Source organism: Rhinolophus hipposideros (genome assembly GCF_964194185.1).
Source record: "Rhinolophus hipposideros genome assembly, chromosome: 7".
NCBI classification, from domain to species: domain Eukaryota; kingdom Metazoa; phylum Chordata; class Mammalia; order Chiroptera; family Rhinolophidae; genus Rhinolophus; species Rhinolophus hipposideros.
The window spans coordinates 87,855,766-87,881,486 of record NC_138053.1 but is presented as its reverse complement, the minus strand read 5'-3'; the positions used below and the strand labels follow the sequence as shown (position 1 = coordinate 87,881,486).

The following is a 25,721-nucleotide window of genomic DNA, read 5'->3' as shown; positions in this document are numbered from 1 at the left end:
GATTTTTAAACAGATGGTTGCAATAATTAGTATCATAAGAAAAGGGAGGTCAAAGTGAAAGGATGTATTACTATATAAAAATGAGGACATGAACTAAAATAACTAAAAAAATAAAAATATAGTCACTATACTCACATTTAAGTCAAAGAGCATACTTAACTGTTCAACTTAGTTGAAGAGAGCATTGGAATGCTAGAAATAAATCTAACAGAAATTATATGAAAGAGATATAACAGTAAATGAGAAAGAAGAAAAATCAAAAAATAATGGATACTATATTTGTATAAAGTATACAAATCTTAATAATTGTACAAAAAATGATTTCAATTGTTGGGTTGAATTTTGTTATGAATAAAATTTATATGTTCAAGTTCTCACCATCAGCATCCTATTTGGAGATAAGATTATCAAGTTAAAATGATAGAGGTCATCAAGTTAAAATAAGGTCATTAAGGTGACTTCTAATCCAAAATGACTGATGTCCTTAAGTAAGGGGGAAATTTGGACACAGATGCTCACATAGCAAGAACACTGTGTTAGCATGAGGAGAGCCATTAATACACCAAGAAGAGAGGGTTGGAAAAAACTTCATACTCCAGAAACTGCTGAGGCAACCAACCCTGAAGATTTCTTGATTTCAGATTTCTAGCCTCTAGAACTGTCAGACAATGAATTTATCTTGTTTTAATCAGTGAATTTATAACACTTTGTTGTGGTAGCTCTAGCTAATTAATACCTAGACCAACACAAATTGAAAGCCGAAAAATAAAGGAAACATCCATAGCCTAGACACAACAGTGATTCCACAAACCACAAAGGACACAATGATAATCATGATACCAATCAAAAAGAAAGAGAGGACATTTAAAATGGAATTTCAATTGACTTCTCATTTTCAAAATTAGAGTCCAGAACACAATATATCTTCAATAAAAACAATAATGGAAAAACTCATCCTAGAATCCTATACACAAAAAATAATGATTCAATTAGAAAAGAAAGAGAGCTTTTACTGTTCCCAGGGTGAATTAAAAAATAAATAAACAAAGGCTGCATACAGGCAATAAGAAAATCAAACCAGGAGAAAGAACAGGGATAGAAGCAATGAAAAACAAAGGCATTGGCAAGTGTGGGTAAATCTATGAAAGACAGAATGTTGAAATAACTTTAATAGTAACAAAAAATCTGGAAAACACTTTTTTAAAAAATAAGGAAACAAGATGCTAGACAAATATAACATGAAAAAGGAGAAAGAGATATATATATATAATGTTCCATAGCATATGTATTGTTTTGCATTAATGACCTTTTAAAAATGTGTCAGTTAGCATTAAGAAATGCTCTATATAATGAATGCCAAAGCTGTTCATTAAATACTTTTAAAATTATTCAAATAATATGTCAATTATTCTCTAAAAATACAATTAAATTTAATGAAATATGATTTCTTAAAAACAATTCTAAATCACTACAAATTAAATGAAAAATATGGCAAATCAAATCCTCTTTTATGCATTCAATTTCTTGTAGACCTGGAGGTAAACAGTTAGATTTGTATGATGACTATTGAGAAGAAAATTATGCCCATATCAAACTGACTGCCATAATTAATTTCACCTGACATCATGTCATCACATTGTCATTTTATAAAATTCAGATGTCATGTTTCGATATAGGAAGTTTTCCATTTCAAGGAAGTTATGATAAAAATGTTGATAAAATTATCATCTTGAGAATATTAAATGACAATTGGGACCTTTCCTTGCTATGCAATTAATTTTCAATTCAGAGTTCATGATGGCATTAAAGCTATCACATATTTTTTTTTTTCTGAAAAGCCTGAACATTCCCATTCCTTTTTACATAACGTATTCTCTCTTTAGCCTCAAAAATCACATATTTAATTTAAAACAATAGTACTTCATACAGAGATGTGAAAGTTCTCTTTTAAAGAAAGAATATAGAATAATGGCAATAACAGTGATGATGAAAGGGGGATTTCATGCACTATCTACTAGAAACTAATTTTCATTAAACAATCTGATATCTTACAATTTATTCTTTGGTAGTGTCATAACTAATCCCTTTTCCCATAAAGAGGTCATTTAACTCCTTGGAACATCGTTGCTTTTTATTACTAGAGAGATTTGGCAAGATGATTTCTTAGTTCGTTTTTACTGCTATTATACAATTCCTTGCTTACTCTCTATATGCTTGTTGTTGTTGTTTTTTTTTTTTTAAATAAAGCAAGTTGTAAATAACTGACTAAGGTCTTCACTTATCTACTCATACATATAGGATATGGGTGGAGAGAGGAGTAAGAGGGGTAGAATTTTAGTAAACTGAATTCTTAACAGATATAAGCAGTATCTTCTACATGTAACGGTTACAAGCAGATACACTATAAATGCAGAAAAGTGAAGATGGAGAATGTAATTCATTTAGTTCATTCTGAAAATGTTGAAGTTCTTATTAACTTTTATCATCAAATATATATGTCAATGCAGACCAAAACCAAATGTCAATGCAGACCAAAACCTAACATGATATTGTTACTAGGTTAGATTTCTTAACATAAAACACACTTCTTGATCTCTTATCTCTTGTTCGTTATTATTTATTCCATTCTCTTTAATTATCAAATAATGCTTTATGGACAATATCCACTTACAGATATCTTGCAATAAACAAAGAGTTTCCATTATTTCTTATGCAAGAATGCTTCACCAGTTAAAGTCACCTATAATGTTTTTTAAAATAAAAATAATATGTATTTATGGCACACAACATTTTTCCAATCACATTTACCACTTAAAATGTATGAAGCTTATTTCTAGCAGTTGTATTTTAACAGACATTGTTTGCAATGTATATAGTTTGTTAGATACTACCTGTTACATATGACTAAATCTTCCTAATATATATTCATAAGATTCTACACTTTGCAAGTACAACCTGCACATGTAAGATACGTTCTATTGGTAAATATGAGCCATATATGCAATACAGCCAATAGCTAGTGGCTAAAAATAAGAATCCAGATTATAATATCTGGTCTCTAACACAAGCAACTCTATGTTTATACCATTCTTTGTATTCAATAATATTCTCTAATTTATGTGATGAACTGTAGATATTCAGGTCCCAGGAATGCATTTGTATCTACTGCCCCTAATTCTGACCAATATCCTCAGATTTCAGAAGACTCCAAACCAAATAAAAATATATTAATAGTTTCAGACAAAAGAATGCTAAGGATTACTATTAAATGTCTCTACAGCAAAAATCATAAACAAAGTCAAAACACAAATAAAAAATGTGAAAAAAAGTTTGATGACTTACATCATCGGCAAAGAATTATTACATCTAATATATATCTATATCTACCTATATATATAATGAACCACTAGTATTGATAAGTTAAAGAGACTAACAAAATAACATAAAATCAATGGCCATGAAGAGTCAGTTACCAAAAAAAGAAACACTCGTATCACCCAACAAATGACAAGATAATAAATTTCACTCATAATAACAGAAATGCAAATTAAAAGTGCACAGAGATGCAATTTTTCACTATTTATATTTGCAAAATTCCAAGTTTTACAATCCCATCTGTTGGCATTGCTGTAGAGAAATAATCAGTTTTGTACAACTGAGAGAGGTGCAAAGCACTGCACCACTATGGAAGAGGATCTCGTAACATATACCAAAATTAAAGGTTTATTTATCTTTGAATCCTAATCCCACTTGTATATCTCTCCCACAGATATACCTATATGTGTGCTAACTGATGTGTATACCAGGACATTTGTTACACTAATGCAGATAATGCAACAAAACAGCAACAACAAAAACACCAGAGTTAATGTTCATTAAAATGACTGTGGGGGTTGGGGGAAGGTCCTACAGTGAAACTGGTGATGTAAAGACCTTCAAAAAGTACCTCCTCCATAAAAGCAATGATTAACGAAAGAGGTTTTTGTCCCAATAATTTCAAATAATTATAACAACCATTAACATCACTGCAAATGGTTATAATTTATGGAGTACTTCCCAGTGAATTATCACATTAGATCACTACAATCAGCACTGAGACAGATGCTGTGTGAATAAAGCTGAAAGAGTCCCAAAACCTGCTTCAAAAGCATTCACAGTGTAACCTGAGGCTCATAAACATTTTCTGTAAATAAATGGCCATTGGTAAATATTTTAGACTTTGGGTGCCTTACTCTCTCTTGCCACTACTCAATGCTACCAAGCTTGAAAACAGCCATATGCAATACAAAAATGCATGAGAGTGGCTGTATTCCAATAAAACATTACTTGTGCAAACTGAAATTGGGTTTCGTATAATTTCTGAGTGTCACAAACTATTATTTTTAAAAATGATTTCCATGTTTTACAAATAAAAGAAACTTCTTTAGTATGCAGGTAATATCAAAACATGCAACTGGCTGAATTTGGTTTACAAACTATAGTTTAAATGACCTATGATCTGAACCATAGACCAAACTTTATAATATACTTGAATAAGTCATAAAAATGTCAGATAGTATTTCTCAGTTTTACACGTAAGGAAACAGAAATGTGGGAAAATAAACAGACTTGCCAGTTGTGATAATAAGCAGAGAAGCTACGACCCAATCCCCACTGTTTACTCACTAATCATTGTTCTCATGAAATCAATGTGTCTACTCCAGTGATAGGTGTGAGGTATGGCAGGCATTTTAGGATGTGTATGACATCTCACAATAAATTGTATTCTTATTTATGACGGGACTTATTCAGCACTGTTCAACTTTCGAAAAATAAAAAATGCAAGGTCTGTGTTGTTCTTCCATGGTTTTTGCAAAAGAGGGAACACTTTCATTTTAAAATTATAATAACATTACCATACAATTTGTTTCAGGATGAAAGGGCTTAGTTTCTAATAAATGTGCTATTATATTTTCCTTAAGCTAACCCTTCAATTACTTGAAGATATATTTAACAAGGCCATGAGATAAAAGCCATGAGATATCTTCATATTCTAGTTCTGGTATTTGAACTCTCATGGCCATTATATTATGGGAAAATATGGATTATCAATTATACAGCCATATACGTATAATTATACTTATATAATTTGTTCATATATTATACACATATGTATATAGTTACATTCTTTACATTAGAAACAGCCTTATGATCATGGCCTTAGGCACATATAAATGTCTTAGTAATGAATAGTATATATTGGCCAATGTCAACAGAATAAATTCCCTCATAATAAATCCAATCATTGATCAAGAAAAGTCTAAGAAAATTATCATAAGAAATATAAGGTAACTTGGTATGTATGAAAACAGGCTTGAATTCTTATCAAAAGTCCAGTAAATGTTTTATAATGTGAAGTATAACTATACATATACAGAATTATAATCAAGAACTCAAGGATAATTTGAAATAAACATAAAATGCATCCAGAAAAAAAATATTATTTTAATACCAGAACTGCATTATATGATTATTATTTTTTGTTTCTGTTGTCAAAATTTCCGATGGCATTTCTGTGTAAAGGGTAAAGGAGTATATTTTAGTTCTCTGAAGGTGTCTTTTCTCATGCTCATAGTAATTTTAATAATACCATCTTTTATTTAGGAGCATTTTACAAACATATGGTTGACTCATTATGAATGTATTTATGAGATATAAATTAACTTATTAAATAAAAATAATGGGGCAGAAAGACATTTTAAGCACATATGGATTGTTGAGCTTTGTGGGGTGTTTTGAATTGTCTCAGTATGCACATATGTATGTATGTTGGAGGGTGACAGGTGAAGGAAAAGCATCTGTACAATTAAGTTAAAATAGAATAGAAAGACTATGAGTGAGGGGACCCAGGGTGGACAGGAAATAAGCAGATCCCACCCTTGCGACTCTTTGTATCTGTCAGTACTACAAACAATGGAACAGATACCAATTTCTACTCATCCTCCAGAAACTTGAACGGTTTCACAGACCGTCACTGCCTCCTGATGGGTAACAAGCTCTCAACCATATGTTCACTGGCACCCAAGCCCAGAAAGATGGCTTGGATTGACCCACCGACTGAGGCTTCATCTTTTACTAAAACCTCGTGACTCAAGAGGAAATGAGAAGTTGTCTGATCTTTCGCTTTCTCTTTCTAGCAAATTTTGTTTCATAGTTAAATTAGAGTGGTAAGAAATATGCATAACAAAATATTTTCAATAAAATATTGTTTCTTTTGGTGTACTCTTAAAGGAAAATAACATTTTCTATTCTTCTTTTCTCCTTTTCAAGGATTAAAAGGATTATAGAAAAAAAAGACCTTGAAGTTAATAACAAAAATAAATTTCTAATAATTCAATATGTCATTTTTGTATTTTATACATGCTTCCATTTACTTCACGGGGTAATTTATACAGAAAAAAAGTATAGAATACAGACGAGTTTTTGTTTTTCTGGATTGTTTTGTTTTTTGGTCTCGTTTTAATATGCATATAAAAATGATAGAATTGTTTCATATTTTTTTGTGTTGTCCATATTCTGACTCCACAGCTCCTGCTTTGTATGGAAAATACAGCTGCAACCCAGTCCCCGTTGGACGAGGGATGGAACAGATGGCTGGTGATCCTGTACTGCCTACACATTAGGGAAGCACCACCATGGCTGGGAGTACTGTGTTTTTTTTTATTTATTTTTTTTTATTTTTAGTACTAGCACTGCTAAAGTGAAAATAAACAATCGAGCAGGACATGGAATTCACTTAGTCGGCAGTCTCAGATACTCTACCACTGTGCTTTCTATTTCTCTCATAGGTGCTGAATAAGCCTAAGTATGGCTGCTTCCAAGAATCGATCAGTAATTCATCAGAAGAAGGCCTCTCCACTTCCCACTCTATTCTTTACTCTAAAGCCTAGACGACACATGCTTAAACTGTCCCTTTTTACTGAGCATGCAATTTCCTAAAGGGTTTGATAAACCATTAAGCTGTCTTGTCTTTGGTTTTGAGATAAAATAAAGTAAGTCTGAAGTTACTGATCGTTTTATATACCTCATTGTTTTGGAATTTTAACACAACCTGTATATCCAAGGTATATTTACAATATATTTAAAATATATCAACATTGTCATGGAAATTAATTTGGGGGAATAGAAAAATACCCATGTGCCATATATATATATATATATATATATATATATATATATATATATATATATATATATATATTTTTTTTTTTTTTAAACCTAATTCATCTGTACATTAAAAACAACAGCCAGAAATGTGAAGTATCATTAACAAATTAAAACAAACAGGAAAATACCACAGAAGTTCTTTCTCAGGAGTGATTATAGAAAAAAGTCAAGGTTAAAAGAAGTTTGTACATAAGGAAAGCAGAAATATACATATAATAACATTATGCTAAGTGAAATAAGCTTTTGAAGGCTACCAAATTCAAATACAATCTCTGTAACAATTACTAGAAATATATTAAATGTCATGATATAGTATCTTCTTTTTAGCTTCATGTGCATTAGCAATCAATTAAAAATGTAAATATTAATGTACCAATAAACAACATTGTGAATTCCAACATATCTTTGGTAATAAAGACACAGTTACTTAATTGTGTGTTTCATTAAGTGTTTTCATTTTACATGAGAGGCCAGGAAGAACAACATCTTGGTAAAGAACATTTGGTCTAGTTTGTATGGACCAATGTTTAGGGACATGTGACATGATTGATAAAGTTCAATCGTTATTTTGAATTGTTTAGTGTAAGTAATAACATTCTATCACATAATACACTTAATGTTCTGTTTCTTCAAATTCAAATCTATCTTCACCTTTATCTCACCCCACAATTTCTCAAAAGGAAAAAAACAAACCAAGAAATAAAAACTTACCTTTCCTACATATTGTGGATCTGGTCCCATATGTTCTTCTAAAACAAAGAACTGATTCCAAACCCATCCCCTTTTGGGACGATGGTGGACTTCGGTTTCACCTTCAATGTGTTTGGTTTGGTTTCTGGTCACCTTGATGGAGCTGTGGTGAGCAGTTCCATAACACCTCTGCACAAAACAGAGACACACTAGGACTGGACAGATGCAAGATGTGCTCGTAATTTTCATTGTAAGATAACTTTCCGGTTCACAGTTTTCTTCCTTTTCCTTGTCAGCTACAAATGCTTATTGAGCATTCAAGACAGAAGCTGAAGCATCTTTCAGAAGGGCAGTCCAAAGTAAATTGTTTGGCGTGTCCATGGTTTAACAGTCCATCAGGGAAAGGTCAGACTGCATTTACATCCTGAAACACTTGGAGAATCAGAGCTGCAGTTGTCTGATTGTAAGTCTTCACAGTAGGTGAACACAGGAAATCATTTTCTATCTAATGGAAAAAGAAAATTATATACATTACAAAATAGGCTAGTTTTAAGTATTTGCTCTGAATGCAAATTATACTATTTTGCAGTGTGATGCTGAGAGGCAAAGAATGTATACAAATTCTTTTGAAAATACATACAGAAGTACACACACATAGTCATGCATAAGCCTGCAGGTTGCATGCATTTTTACATGGATCTCCCTCTCTGCACTGCTAATTTTCAATTCTATATATTCAGGGTATATGTATATTGAGGATATATATGTGTGTGTGTGTGTGTATATATATACACATATATATATATATATACACATATATACGTATATATATATATACGTATATATGTATATATATATGTACATATGTATATGTATATCAACAAAATGCAGCCCTAATGAGTACTGAAATGCTCATAAACTGACCATGAGTATCTGCACATGCCTGAGTGTAGTATGATTCCTTACAATATGTGATCTCTTAAGGGACTCTATACTAAGTGCAGATTTTTTGTTTTCATTTTATTTGTTTGTTTTTTTGTTAGATGTGACAAAAATTTACTACACATACTACTAATAGATTACCTATTACATGTGACTCACTGAACTTCAACAAAATACTTCCAAAAGTTGAAAAATTGTCACAGACCATCCCAGCAATTGAATAGGTACTTAAGTTGCTTAGTATGAAACACACACACACACAGACACACACACACACACACACACACACACACACACAAAATAATAAAATAAATAAATAAATAAAAATAAAAATAAAACAGAAAAGAAGATGGCTGAAAAAATGTATGAAATTGAAAGTTATTCCACGCTTGGTATCAGATTGGCACAATCAAATATAAGTGAGAATATCAAATGGCTCAATAATAGCTTGCATGGATTTTGACTGGTAAGCAGATAATACTCTAGGGTACTCTTCACATACAGGAAAGATAGCTATTCAAGCTTTGAATAACACTACACATAATTCTAGTATCTATGTAAAGAAAGGAGTAAATGAAAAAGAAATGGTGGCAAAAAGAACAGAAGGGAAAATGCTCTGATTTTCAAATAAGAAATGTTACAGACTTGGACTTAGGTTTTAGCAAAATTAGACAAAATAAAACTTGAGCAAGATTTTTGAAAAACGAAAAACAGGATTTGGGAGAGAAAAAGTTGACTCTGAAATTATTAACTTATTGAGAACATAAAACTGTGTAAAAAATTTTGCTGTATATTTATATATGTGTGTTTCAATGTTTGTTTAGAAAAATTATATTGATTCAAGATTATAGCTATGCCATCAAGTAAAAAATACTAGATGAATCATCTTCTCATTTCATAAAATTCATGCCCTGTAAATTGATGAAAATTGAAATGGGGATGTAAATGATTCACAAGATGTCAGACATGACAATATAAATTATTTTTTTAAAAACTGAATATAAATAATCAGTATAGCATAATTATTTTATACAACTGATTAAAAAGTTTACACTGAGCAGCAAATGAAAAGATAATAACATGAGAACCAGAGCAAAGTTCTTTTCTCCATCAGTATCTTTCCCCATAAATTTGGGTTAATAATAATGTTTACTGCACCAGCTGTGTAAGTGTTGTATTGGATGAGAACTGGGATTTCATTTTAATCATCTGGCAAATATAAATTGAAGTTTGTAATATTTTTTGAAAGCAAAGATATATTTTCAGTTATTTAAATTATAAATCACTCAATAACTCCTAACATATAAAAAAAAGAGAGAAATGTCTTTCTAGTTTCAACATAGTAAGAGCACTGAAAAGAAAGCACAGCTTTGTTTTGTTTTGGTTTGTTTTTTTGAGCATTTACTTACCATACGTACTTATGTGAATCATCTAATTTCTTGAAGTCTCAATTTTCTCATTTACTAAAATTTGTGGCTCAACTATTAAAAATACAGTAGTGATATTTGGAATGTAATTAGGAACGAAACAATAAATGTAAACATCACTACTGTACTTTTAATATCCTTTCCATTCTATCTAATAAATTATTTGAATTGTTTTACATTAAAATTTCATTTCTTAACCATCTAAATATTCTGAACTTTTAAGTCACAAATTTAAAAATAAGATATTTTAATCTGTCTTCTTAGAAGTCAAGTTGATGAATATATAAAAGGTGTTACTGTAATACTTTCACACCATTGGTGTGATTTTTTTTAAATGAAATTAACATCTTTGCCCTTTATGCAAAGTTGTTTCACAAAGCATAATTCATGAGTAGAAGGTGAGGAAAGTGGTTTTTGTAATGTATTACAGATATGTAGAATGAGTGTGTTCTTTACAATTGTCATCTTGTGTGGCTTTCTAAAAATATACAAATGCATTTTACTCTACATATTCATTATATGTTTATGAATCTCTATTATGACAGTTACAAAGAGTGATAAATGAGACTCTGTGGAATGAAAGAACAAATGTAAACATTACTGCTGTACTTTTGAAAGTAATTTCATTTACTATATCCAGACTCCAAATATGAACATTTTCTGTTCTACTCTAGGAAATCCACCCATTCATAGGGTAGAAAGGATTAAAATATAAACAGTAATAAAATAAAACACTGATTGAGATTAACACAATAGAAATAAGCTGTAGACTTTTGGCATTTTTTGACGAAGCAGCATTTAAGCACCACCCATGCTTTCATGAACACTCCAATATGAATTCTGATGTCCAGAGCCCTAACTTTCGCCTCTGAACACCTATGAACCGGTGCAAGTCAGAAGAAGATAACTTTTCTTCTTTCTTCTTCTACCTTGCACTAGTGACATACACTTGTTAATTATGTGATCCAACACCCTGGAACAAAGAATGGATGGATGTAGAGAAAATTGAGAACTATTTCACAGCACTGTTAAGGGTCTCAAGGTCCAGACGCTATGACAGACAGAGTCCAATGGAAGCTGAACGAATTAAGGGACATTCTAGCCTACACAGTTTCAGTATCAAATACTTGACATTGTTTCTAACTGCCTAACTTATATTGGTTCCTACTTCTTGCCAAACCAGATTCTTAAGGCCTCTCATCAATTTTGATGGCTATACAATATTATTCCAATAAATGAATCTGCTGCTTTCCATGGTCAGGTTGACTATTGTGGCTTGAAAACAAGAACCTCCTCTGATACAAAGCATTACTGCAACAATACTCCAAAGAAGTAGTTTCCAAATAAAGCATTGCACGCTATAATGCGCGATAGAGACCTCTCTCCTCTGCTCAGTACTTAATATAAGCCATCCAAATTTGCTTCCGAGACCAGTCCTCTTGCTGCTGTAATTATTCCCTCTTCAGTAGTAGAATTAGTAACACTCTATTTAGGCAAGAGACATGACCTCCAATGTTCATTTCATAGAAAACTATCACATTTTTATGAGGATTTTATTCTCTGAGCTTCACATTTCCCATTTATGAATAAAGATATTTATTGAAGTATCTTTGAGCATGTTCAGCTAATTGTTTGAATGTATGATTTAATAACTGCATAGTTTACAAATGACTTCTCTTACACTGAGTTAATCACATCATACAAGATTAAACATTAGCCATTCATTCCTTCAGAGAACTTTGAAGAAACACCACTCTCAAGAAAAGTATTTTCACATTTACCCCCAAATGTTATGTCTTGTAACAGGGGACTTTGACTGGATTTTCTTCCCAATTCATTCTTAATTTAAACACCTGAGACTTCAAAGAGGTCTAGAGAATGCCTAATGTTTGGGGAGGAGGGGAAGGGAGTTTCCTTTGTTCATTTTTTTTTTTCAAAATGTCTGTGTTAAAAATACTTTTATTTCATGAACGTATCATTCCATCCTTCATATGTGTGGGGTGAAGTAATGTATTTTTATATATTCAAAAAGCCTAGAGTTATGATTACCCCCAACTTTTCAACTCTAACATTGTATATTATTGGAAGGAATTTATCACACTTTGCATAGAGCAAGCTTAGTTTAAATAGTAAATGTCACACGAGGATAAAGTGAGATGGAAAGTCCATATTTTTTTGTAATCACTTTCATTGTGAGACATACAAGGGCACCTTGTTGGGGAAGTGCATGTCACTGGGAGCTTCTTGCTGCTTAATGCACAACTGTCAAATCTGTAAATCCATCAGATGAGAAGGCTGTGCTTCAGGAGAGGCTGACTCATCCTGACAATAATGAAATTTACATTTCCCACAATAAATTATTAAAACCCATCATCCTGTCAGGCAGATTTAAATGTAAGGAAACTTATATTGTGTTTGAATTCTAGAGTACTTATATGAGGTGAAAGATACAAATTCAGGATAATAACCAATTTTTCAGTTTAATAAATAATTATTTATGATCTATCTCTATGAGCGTATGTATGTATATGCTGTGTATGCATGTACATATATGTATTTACTTATCTTGAGGATGTCGTGTTCTAAAATGTTAAAATTATCCTTTGGGATGTTCATTAAAGGCAAGATGCATTCTCAGGTGTATGTCTGGATTTATGGTTTCTACCATTTTCAGATCCAATAACAATATGAGTATCATTTTCTTGTTCTAAGTCTAGTTCTTATTTAATTTCCAATTATACTAAGCTATGAATTTTTGTTTTACCTTCCTGTCCTTTACCATACACTTTTACTCTTTTCTCCACAACTTTGGTGTTTTCTTTTCTCGCAACTGATAATGTATCTGTTTAATAATTAATTATATTCTTCTCCATTGGCATCAATTGAATTAAATAGCTCTTGCTTACAGTCAAAATCCAAATACTGATGAACCATATGGAGTTGTAGAGAGCTTCATCTAAATTTGTTGCAATATTGTTCCCAGGCTGACTACCAAATCAGTATTTCCACTTTCAATCTGACCATTTCAGGATATTCCCATAGCCTCAAGCTTTGGACGTGATAAATAGCTTTTGCTTAAATTACACACACTTACACACACACACACACATACACACACGCAAATGTAGCTCTCTCTAAAATATAATGAAATATCTAAATAAAAACATAAATAATTTAGGAATCGTTGACTTTTGCATATGCATTTTTTCTGTTGGAAATATTCACTACACTTTCATGGAGACAGTGATGAAAACACTACATACATACTTACAGGTATTACTCCCTGATATGGCTCATTCAATTCCCTTTACCATAAAAGATTTACTCTCCAAACTTCATTTAATAAAACCTATTCTCTGATACTGTGACTAAAGGGTATTTCTCCACAAAGATTTCTGTTTTGGGAGACAATTCTTTTTGGGTCTATTGTGTGTCTTGATATCTAAAAAAGAGGTATTGACAGCTTTGTTTCATGCTATATTTTCAAGGATATTTATATAGAAAATAACCTTGGAAGAAAGATAGAACCTCTCTTGAGGGCAGAGGGAAGATTTGTTTTCTGACTGGATACTGTCTTCTTCTAGGAAAAAGACTGTGGAAGTGTGCCAGCAGACCCCATATAAGACTGGGAATTCCAAAATCCAGGGTTCCTTAGCTGTGATCCATATATTCTGTGTGTGGTTGTTCTATGTCATGCCATGAGATGTGAAGAGCAAGAGGAACTTAGGCTGCCTACCATGCTTTGGGTAAAAACTCTTTGTCTCTGATCTAGAATCTCATATGCTCTGCCAGCATCTGTAAAATTGTGGTAGCCTAACTTATTAGCTTGAAAGAAGGGCAAAATCGCAAATCCTTCACCTGCAAGACTCTATACCATAGTTTAATGGGACTGCTTGCTCCTCTAAACTACCACAGCATTTATGTTATCCTTTCTAAATATTGCAGACCAGCTTTCTAATTACTTATGTAGGGTTATTTAATGTTTTCTTTGTGTCATATTTCTTAAAGTTCTCACACTATATCTATGTATTTTTCCCTCTCCTGTATTGGCAATTGAAGTATCTTTCATATTGGAGTCACAAACTAAACATTTGTTGAATGAAGGAATAACTAAATGGGAAATAGACAAATTATTCAGGTTTGCTGCAACAAGAGTGGTGTTAAAAGAAAAAGTTTCCATTTGGAATATTTAAATGTAAGAACATGTTACAGAAAAACCTTTTTAAAGCATTCTTTGATTTAATTTATTTATACTTTGTTTTTCACTTAAAAGCCTGTCACAGTTAAAGAAACCTAAGTACTGGACAACAAAGTCAAATTTTATCAATAAAATCCTACTTTCTCACTAAAGTCCTATTTGTCTTCCTTCCTTCCTTCCTTCCTTCCTTCCTTCCTTCCTTCCTTCCTTCCTTCCTTCCTTCCTTCCTTCCTTCCTTCCTTCCTTAATGTGGATAGTGATATTTTAATTAACTTTTATAAATTCAATTCAAGGATAGGGAACTTTTCTTTTTTACAATTATTTCATAGCATATGTGTTTATTTCTTTTTAAATTAAGTATATTGGGGTGACAATCGTAAAATTACACAGGTTTCAATCATACAATTCTATCATGCATCATCCATATAGCACATTGTGTGCTCACCATCCAGAGTCAGTTCTCCTTCCATCGCCATATATTAGACCCCTTTTACCCTCTTCTACCATCCCACCCCCTTAACCTCTGGAAACCACTAAACTGTTGTCTGTGTAACAGATAAAGAAACAAAGAAACAGAAAACTAAGGTCCTTGTAACACAGAGGAAATTAAGGAAGCCATTTAAATAATGATTCAAATGTGCATTAGTAAACTTTATAATGGCATAATTATATGCCTTTATGATTAATATCTTATTCACTATATATAGTGGAACATATGTGTATGAACATTCCTATGTTGATAAAAAATATACAACATTTTGACAATATATTCAACCATACATACTGTCACTACTCTTCTGTCTCAAGATACACTTCATTATCATTAGATTAATGCAAACATATTTATATAGGGTTGAGTATTATTTTAACATTTTATGTATTCCAGAAATTATACAGCTAAGTAGGAAAAGCAATGTATCGAAAGCACAGGCAAATATAAGATGATATTCGCAATATTGATCAATTTGACTTGAATAGCTAATATCATAGAATTACTTCCAATTTTCATGTTGCTGATTTCAATCTTTAAATGCCTAGTAGACATCATTCAAAAATTAGAAAAAAAATAGAAAAATAAAATTATGGTGCCAAATGCAATGTTTCCTTATTTATCTGTCCGAGGTGTGATCAAAAGACAAGGTAAATGTTTAAATTAAAAAAAAAAAAAAGTATTACAGTAAAAGACACATTACCATTAATGCCCCTCAAAATACTCCTCCTCACTTTGAACACACTTATCCCATCATTCTTGCCACTTTCTGAAGCAGTTCTGGAGTCCTCTTCTGTGAGTGTCTTTAGTTGTGGTGTCATGGCTGCCTCGATGTTCTGAATCGATTCAAAATGGTTACCTTTCATGGTCATTTTAACTTTGGGGAAAAGCCAGAAGTCACACGGTGCCAGATCCAGTGAATAAAATGGATGAGGACACACTATCATGTTTTTGACAGAAATTTCCATATAACAGAAGTGATGTGTGACATAGAAGAGGATGAAGTAAAGACACTCACAAAAGAGGACTTCCAGAACTGCTTCAGAAAGTGGCAAGAATGATTAGTTAAGTGTGTTCAAAGTGAGGGACGGTATTTTGAGTGGGATTAATGGCAATGTGTCTTGTACTGCAATAAATCGTTTTATTTAAACATTTACCGTATCTTTTGATAACATCTTGTATATGTCAGAGTGAAAAATATTTTGAATTTCTTCTAATCTTTCAAAAATATTTCCACCTATCACACTACGTTATGCTTTATTACTTTCTCACTGAAAAAAATATGCACATATATATTCATTTCACATATAGGATTTTATGAAATGAATTTTAAAATGGTTATTTGATTCGATTTAATATATGTGTGTATATATACACATATATATTAATATTAATTAATATTAATATATTGATATTAATATATTAATACATTAATATTTATTCATTTAATATATATATATATATATATATATATATATATATATATATATATATATATATATATATATATATTAAAGGAATCCTACTGGTGCAGAGACTGCTAATGGCCTCACTGTCTGGTTTCCATGACTGAACACCCATATGTTTTGGCAAGCATAAGTCCCTATTCTTCACTTCCCCAGAATAAAGACTACATTTCCTAGCCTCAGGTGCAGCTGAGTATTAATAACTACTATGGTAAGTTGTAGTCAATGACATATAAGCAGAAGTATTGTCTGATAACTTTCCAGGAAATTTCCCTAGAAGACTGTTGACATGTATCTTATCTATTCTTTCTCCTTCCTCTATTTTTGCCACATGGATGCTGAATGTGTGGCTAAAGCTCCTTTTGGACCATGAGAATGAGTAGCGCAGCCTGGCAGTGGAGAAACCAAGCACCTTTCACCACAGAGAGGAGCTGCACGTGAGACCTGGGGTGCTTTCCTCTGAGATCAGTTAAGAGAGAGACCATTTCAGTCTTTTTAAAGCCACAGTTATTTTGTGTTTCTGTTACTCAGAGCTGACCTTATCCCTAATTTAACAACCATGGAGCTAAAATAGTATAGTCTCACGGCTTTGGATTTTGGGAAGGGTTAGTGAAACAAAGTACATACAGAGGAAGGAAAGAAAGGAAAGGAAAATTGGAATGAAAAAACACAGAGCGATGATGGATAACCCTCCATTCTAAGTTCCAGAGAACTTATTTTTTGCGATAGTCTTCTATGCAACTTTTATCACAAATACGAAAATGTGCAGATCTTGCTTTTCTCTGAAGTCAGAAGACATATCTTATATCTGTGTCATATGGGTAACACAGCACTATGAAATTCAAAGGAAGGAGTGATACTTGTCCAAAGAGCTCCCTTAATGCCTTTCCCTTTGAAATATGTCCTCTAGCTATGTATAATCTCCTAACCACTCTTCTTGAAATTTTTTTATGTCTTTACACCACTCCCAGGACAGACTCAAAAAACTTTCACATGAAATTCATAGCATTTCAATATTTGGCTCTTTTCTACGTCCTTTGTCACCTTTAGTGTCCACCCACGACCCACTCATATTTTACCATGACTGTGCTCACTCCTGACTGTGCTCTGCTCTGTCTAACCTTTATGCTCTGCATAAGCCATTTCTTCTGAATGAAAAACCCTTTTCTCTGTTTTAATGATCAGTGAATCATTAGTCCCCCAAGCCAGTGCTTGCAGCCCATCCACTGTCACGTAGGTCCCCTATTTCCTCATGAAGGAAGAAGTTCAGAATATTCCACCTCAAAATGTGCCACTTTGACATTTATATTATTTTTAGCTAAAGGCATCTGAAAAACACCAGATACAAAAGGGGCATGCTGGCCTTCCTAAAAGTAGATACAAATTCCATATAAAAGATGCCCTCCTTATATTAGAAGGAAAGATACATGTTTATTACCAAGGGTGGGAAGTTGGAGATAAGAGAAATCTGTACAAAGAAACACTGATAAACTCTTCTCCTTTTAGTAACTTCTCTATCCATTAACTACCTAGCCCAAGCCTCTTTGCCCAGTACTTTTAGAGAATTTACTCCTCTTTCTCCAACTCAGTATATAAGTGTCTGACTTAAACTGTTTCTCTGGGTTTTCATTTCCTTATGAGAGCTGCTATGTCACATAAAACTGATGTTCAATAAATGTGTATGCTTCTCTCTTGCTGTAGTATTACAGGAACCCCAGTAAAGAACTCAGAAAAGAGAAAAACAAAAAAATCCTCCTCCCCTATAGTCACATTTATCTCATGATTTATACATTTCTGTGTCTGTTTTCCAAACTAACTTGTAAACTCCTGCCAGAATTTCACTTTAATCTCTGTATCCTTAATGAGAAACATAATCTTGTGCTCACAGTCAAGACTCACTTGAGTGAACAAAAAAAAACAGGTTTGTGTCAGTTTTGAGGGTCCCATTTATTAGTCATGTGACCTTAGACACATTTTCTCATATGTAAAAGGTCTAATAACCTGATGACATCTCTAGGAGAATAAATAATTATTACGGACAAAGTCAGTCGTATCTGGATGACTCAGTCAAAATCTACCATGATTTCTGGGAAAATAAAAATCAACGTATGTCTCTTAAAAGTAAGAACAGCACTCCCTTTACATGAAGTATTATGTTATATGCATCGTGTACATGTATTAAAATTACTTCCCATGACCTGCATATAAGAAAATGACTTAACTGTAATTTAAATTTTAGATTTCCTGAAAAGAAATTAAAGCTAAATGTTAAGAGAGTATTTGCATAATGTCTTCATAATGAATATTTAAGACTTGTGTGCCTTTTCTTAGAGCTCTGGTTTTCTAAGCCTATAACGTACGGTTTATGTGTAGTTAAATAAATGTTTCCCATATGTTTTGAAAACACCCATTTTTAGAAAGCAACTACATAAATACCTCAAATGGATACATAAAGATAGGATACAAAAAGATAGTGGTGGGTATAATAAACCTACAAAGGAATTGACAAAAAAAAAAAAAAAGAAAAAACATTAGCTTTTCTCTAGTGTGTTTTCTTCAACCATTTCTACAGTTAACCGGCTTATCTTCTATAAACACTAGGAATACAATTCTCCCTTTTTGGAGGGTATTTTAGTTTCTTTAATTTATATAGAAGTTTGTTGCTTTAGTTAAAATATATAGCATCTTGATTATTATTTGTAAGAAAATTAAGTGTTAAATTTTTAGCATGTCATATATATGCCAAGGTTTCAGGTAGCATATGGAGTCAAACCAACCTACAATATAAAATTGTTAGTTTTCAATAGAAAATATAAATCTACAGGAGCCACAGTTTAACTCTGAGATATTGTACTTCTGAAATTTAATGAATGAGAACATTTGACAAAATGTCCCAAACAGAAAAAAAAGGTATGCATAGTAGTCTTATGCATATACATAAAATAATATGTATAAATTATCTAATGATTGACAGGACTTTATATTTCTATTCAAGTTCCATTTTACCTTCCACCATTCCAGTCTAACTCTCTCCAGTATAGTTGACTGTAACATCGCATTGTAAGCTTGTTATATCTACTTGGCAACACTCGAACCCTAAGGCTATCCCATTAAATGCTATGTGCACGATGAGGACAGTCCAACAGATGTATGCACTGATGTCACCAGAGAAAACAGCAGATGCTGAGGTAAGGAAAAGCCACGGAGGATCAGGAGACATAGAAGAAATACGCAGTGTGGTGGAGGGGCAGGGAGGGGGTGGGGGAAGGTGGGTATCATAGAAGCCTAGAGAACAAAGTATTTTATGGGAGAAAAAAAAAACTGCACTGCTAATTAAGTCAGTGTCTTTATTCAGGCAAGACCCAGATACTACCAACCATCTTTTACACTGAATTTATGTTAATATTTGTTTATAGAGTGAGGTAACAAATTAGCACTTCAAACATATATACTACATATATATAGTATATATATAGCATATATATATTATAATGACTATATGCTTAAAGCCATTATCTTATTTAAGCTATTTTATGATCATTTTCTACCTAAAGAGACTAAGTTTCACAGCACTGAAATAGCTGTCCTTAGAAATGAGATTTAAAGCCAGTTCTATTTGAGTTCAATATCTTTCTCTCACATTGGATTTGAATAGATATAGGTTTCAATTATGCTTATGTCTCCTTGTCATTGGTCCTTGAGATGTATAAGTTATTTGACATCTTAACGTTTCTGTTTCCTGGATGTTGAATGAGTATGATAATAGTACCCACCCCATGAATTGCAGTTTAGTATTATATGAGCTAAAAACAAGAATATTTGAGAACTCTTTTTGATTCATATTCATAATAAACCCTTGCAATGTGTTAATAAGTAATATGAAGTGTTGGTATATAGATATTCCATTTCAGCAGTTGATTCATATTTATTTTTATTGTTACATTTTTTCTGTCCACAAAATTAAAGATAAAGATGAGGATTTGTTTTGATTATTTCTAGTGTATTATCCTAAAATTAAAAAGTAAGATTGTGCACTGTGATAATAAGATTGTGCACTATGATAAACTATACAAATATTTAGGATAAATATAATTTTTTCTTCCATGTTACCTTTATCTACATTTCTGCCAGTTCAGAAAAATCACACATATGTAAATGCATTCTAATAGCATCAATAAAATAAGGAGCTTATGGTTTAAATGAGTCAGATTATCTAGTCTTCCAAAGTAGGATAAACTCTAAGAATCACCTCTACAAGGTGGGTTATTTAAATAGCAGGGGATTTTTCTTTTGAGATGTTGATTTATGTAAATACAAAGGACATAGGGAAATTGAAGAGGAGAAACTATTTTGTTATCAGTTTTGAAACCCATAAAAGAAAATTCACCCTTAACCTTTTCGAGGTGTTACTAAAATTTTGGCATATTAATAGAATGAGACCCATAAAATATCTAATTTTTTGAGGGAGTTTGGAAAGTAAAGAGTTTTACTTTTACTACCTGAAAACTCATTGTTTTCATTTGCAATTTGATGTTCATATTTCCAGTTATTGCATTATCCTGTTTCTGCTATGTTATAGCTTTTAGCAATTAGAGAATAAAGTAGGTAATATGTTCACATAATATAATCATTCAAAAGACTGAATATAAGGAAGGCTCTCCTGGTTGTAATAAAGTCCCTGTGGATGTTCCAGTTCATTCTTATTGGCTGCCCACCTATAACTTTGTTGAATCATGGTGAAAACAAAGCAACAAAACTGTGCTATGCCCTCCAGGGCATTATTAGATTACATGCTGATAAGTTTACATGGGGGATTAGACACATTGTTAATATAATGGCTAACTTGTGGGGCTATAAAAATAAAGACTTCATCTGGTATGTCTTTACTGGGAATATTTAGGAGATGTTTGTATTCACTTCCAAATAATTAAACGTATATTCTCTAGGTCTATATTTTATCCTGAAGACACTATTATGATGGTTTTATTATTTACTCTTATTATAAAAGTGTTACCTGCTCATGGTAAGATATAAAACAATAAAAAAAGAATACAATTAGGTATAAAGGGAAAAGCCAAAAACAAAACAAAAACTCCGCTCCCTTTCTTCCCTTGCCTCTAAGTTCTACTTTTCATGTATACAAGTATATATAAAAATATGTATATGCAGTTCTGAATATTAATAATTAATTGTCATTAATTGTTAACTATATCAAACAGAGAAAAACAAAGAAAGTAAACTTAATTGATAACTTTTTACACCAAGAGTTATGTTATATTAGCATTTTGTAATTGTTTCTTGCCATAATAGTAAATACATTGTGTGTTTACCACAGATCTAATGTTATTTTTAACTACCGCATATCCCACAATTGTAAGAATGTACAGTAACTTAAATAATCAATATCTTATGCATGGACAAATAAACTCTATATCCTTGAAAAGCACATATTCTTTCACATCAATAGACAGCAGTCCTCTTTTGTTTAAAAAAATTTAAAATCTGCAAGTTTAAACACAAACGAAAACCAGAATTTTATTAGCTGATAGAATATTCTGTTACATGATAAGGGAAAAAAAAGCAATCTGTGCATGCAATGTGTCTTTATTAGCATGGTTTTTGTACATGTAGATAAATAAACTCATTTAAAATGCGGTTAAATAAGAAAAAGGGATTGTTCACACGCTATTTCACCCACATCATGTTACCTTTGTAAATGATCAAAACATAGAGTGAATTCTTCATTATATAATCTGTCCTTCATAGAGAAACTATCTGGCTTAGCCAGGTGACAGACCTGAAAAACAAGAGCTTCGAAGTCAGACTGATCTGAGTTCGAGTCCTAGCTCTACCACTCATCATCAGTAAATTGTGTTATATAGGCAAGCTGAACTGCTAGTCTCTGAGTTCACATGCTTAATCATAATAAGTATTCGGTATGAATGATAAAATTATTACATGAGACAATATCTTCAAGAGCCTGGACTATATAAAGTTCTCAAGTAATTAGTGATATTATTCTCATTATTACCAGTAAAACAATGATCATTCTATTGTTTTCCTTTGAGGAGGGCCCCCAAAGCGTTGTGAAACAGATGCCTGCAGGGCTGGACAATGTGAATTTACATGTGAGCACATACATCCAAAAAGGAGGGCCAGGCAATCCCAAAGTTCTTTTCTTTCACATGTGCTCTAATAGCAATACTGAATCTCATATATTCACTATTTCCCATTATCTATCTTAGGATTCAACCATTTTGTGTGTGTTCCTTGTTTTCATGCAAATAAGGAGAGAGAGAGAAAGGGAGAGGAACAACTCTCTGGGGGCTCATTTTGTAAGGACAGTAATCTCATAGGATCACTACCCTTATGACATCATTTAATCTTAATTATTTCCTTAGAGGCTGCATCTCCAAATACAGCCACACTAGGAGATTAGGTCTTCGACACAAGCATTTGGGGGGATGCTAACTCTCCGTCCCTGACAATATGTAATTTCTAGAAACTGGATTATATTGAAGGTCTTTCAAAAACTACAGGAATGAACCAAAGTACTTTTCAGGTGCTACATAGAAGGGAATGGAGGTAAGGAACCACTGAAAGAGATCTCAGAAGCTAATGTAGTCAATACTAGTGAATCTCAGCAAAAATAAACTTTCTGAGGATTACGGTGAGCACCCTGGAATAAAACCATATCTGAAAAGGGACCTATGGTGGGAGGAAGGTGTCAGTTAGACAGAAGACCCTCTTGGACCCAATATGGTTCAGCAAAACAGAGGAGGCAAGACTACATCCAGTATCACACAAAGTGCAAATTTCCTGAAAGTAATCTGTCTCCAGCAGGAAATAAATGGTCTCACATAAGTAACCCGGATAACTATAGTGCTTGCCCCACAAATGTGTCCAGCTTAAATGTGGGAGACCTTTATCTTTCTTTTTTAACTCATGAAATCATAAAATAACAGATTGATTAAAAAAAAAAACAGTTTATAAAAACTTAAAACGTCTGCATGAACACGATAAGCAGGGCAGGCAAAGTGCTCCACAACCCCACTCCCCTAAATTGGGTGACGTACTTAATGGACAATTCACAGGGAAGAAAACATTTAAAAAAGCTTTTAAACATATTAAGGAAATCATCAACTTCACTCATAATAAGAGACCATGGGAATTAAAATTACATTGGCATCCAACCTCTCACTCAATAGGTTGTTAAAAATCCAAAGGTTTGCTAACTCATTTAGCAAGGCTGTGGGAGAGAGGTGTACAGTTACACACTGCTCATGGTTATGCAAAAATCGGCCAATCCCTTTGAGGATAATTTGACAATTTCTGCCAAAATTATAAACCATATATTTCTTGACTAGTAAATTTTACTCGAGAAATTTTCCTTATAGATTTTTAAACTATATCATTTATAACTGAAAACAAAAAAGAATAAAATGTAGGCAGCTTAGTCTTTTCATGTCATACAAGGAACATGTTTAAGATTTAATCACATACATAGGAAATTATCTGTGGGAAATTTATGCACTGTTTAACACCATGTTAAATGAAATTGTCCCGCTACAGCAGAGGTTACCTGTTACTGTTTAACTGTTACTGTTTATCTACAGATGACTGGTTGAAGGGATTATAACACTAGGTAGAAATTTATGTACGGATATGGAAAGATCTTCAAGATATATTGTTAAAAGAAGATACGTTTCAGAATACTGTATTTAGTGTGCTACTAAGTGGTTTTAAAAAGTGGGACAATATATGCTTTCATATTTACTTCTTTATGCAAAAACATCTTCGAAAGAATATATAATAAATGAACCGTTTCACCTGTTTGGAAAAGAGTGGAAACCATGTGAAGCATATTGAATAAAAGAAAATAGTTTCCTGTATGTATTTTATTTTTCCATTATCTATTATTTTAAGCCATGTAAATGTATTACCTACAAAAATTTAACAGATTTTGAAACAAAAAAAAATGCTTGGTGCCTTCCCACCCGTGTGCTCACCCATCCATGTGTGTAAATAATTATAAACTTGTGACAGCAGCTGGAGCATCTGGGGCTGAGGTAGTGCACAGATACCAGCCACACAAGATCCTCAAAACACAGTATGTTTTCCAGGAGTAATGTAATAACTACCATCCTTTTTAACTACAATAGCTAAAATCATATGCTGATTTAATGCCACTAAACAAATAAGAGCATATCGACTACTGTATAGATTAAGAAGTTACTATATTTAGGAAGACAGATTGTAAAAAGAAAAAAAAAAGTATCTTTCAAACTGATAACCTATTAAAGAAATGCTCAAGGTGGTTTTAGACAAAGAGAAGGATTTAGAGGCAATGGTTGGGAAAGCAAAGATGTTATTTTCTTTATTGATAAGACTTTCATTTGCTTAGTTAAAGCCAAAGGAATGTTGCAGCAAAAGACTTTTCCTCATAATTGTCTGAAGCTTTCACTTTGTTTCAATAAACATGCTAAATGAATTTATGAAAGGCCCAAGAAAAAGTAACGAAAAATAACTTGGGTTAGTGTGCATGTCTTAGAATTGTGCTACTTAAATGTTTTCTATATAAAAGCAGCACTAGCTTCAATTATGAGCTGATTAGAAATGCAAATTCCCAGGTCCCACTCCAGATCGCGTAAATCTCTGGAGATGGAGCCGGGAGTCTGTGTTTCAGCAAGTGATTCTGATACTCACTATTGTTTAAGAAGAACTGCCCCCAAATATTTCACACCTGAAATGACAGTGTATTCTATCTACTGATGTTGGAAAATAATTACCAATCTTCCTATAAGGAAATCATCAACAAGACAAATAACAAGTGTGGGAGACAAATAACAACTGTTGGTGGGAATACAGATTGGTGCAGCTGCTATGGAAGGCAGTGTGGAGGTTCCTTATAAAATTAACAATAGAAATACCATATGACCCAGCAATACCTCTCCTGGGTATCTACCCCAAAAATCTGAAAACATTTATCCGTAAAGATATATGTACTCAGATGTCCAACCAAAGTATCTTTCAATAGATGATTGGATAAAGAAAATGTGGTATATATGCACAGTATGCATGTATCCAATAGTATGGAATACTATTCTGCCATAAGAAAAGATGAAATAATGCCATTTGTGACAACATGGATGGATATTGAGATTATTATGCTAAGTGAAATAAGTCAGACAGAACAAAGTCAAGAACCATATGATTTCACTGATATGTGGTATATAAAACTGAAAACAACAAAAGAACAAAACAAACAAATGAAGAAACAAAAACTCATAGACAGCGACAAT

At 32.4% G+C, this 25,721-nt stretch overlaps 1 protein-coding gene across 3 annotated transcripts in view; it reads right to left on the bottom strand.

Annotated features, from left to right (window-relative positions):
- Positions 1–25,721, bottom strand: part of CDH18 (cadherin 18) — an 870,012-nt gene that overhangs the window by 262,413 nt on the left and 581,878 nt on the right. For all 3 annotated transcript variants that reach the window (XM_081054270.1, XM_081054271.1, XM_081054269.1), the window contains one exon: positions 7,918–8,401. In XM_081054270.1, the coding sequence (XP_080910396.1) occupies positions 7,918–8,145 (228 nt within the window). In that variant the 5' untranslated portion in view covers positions 8,146–8,401. The remainder of the gene's footprint in view (positions 1–7,917; positions 8,402–25,721) is intronic.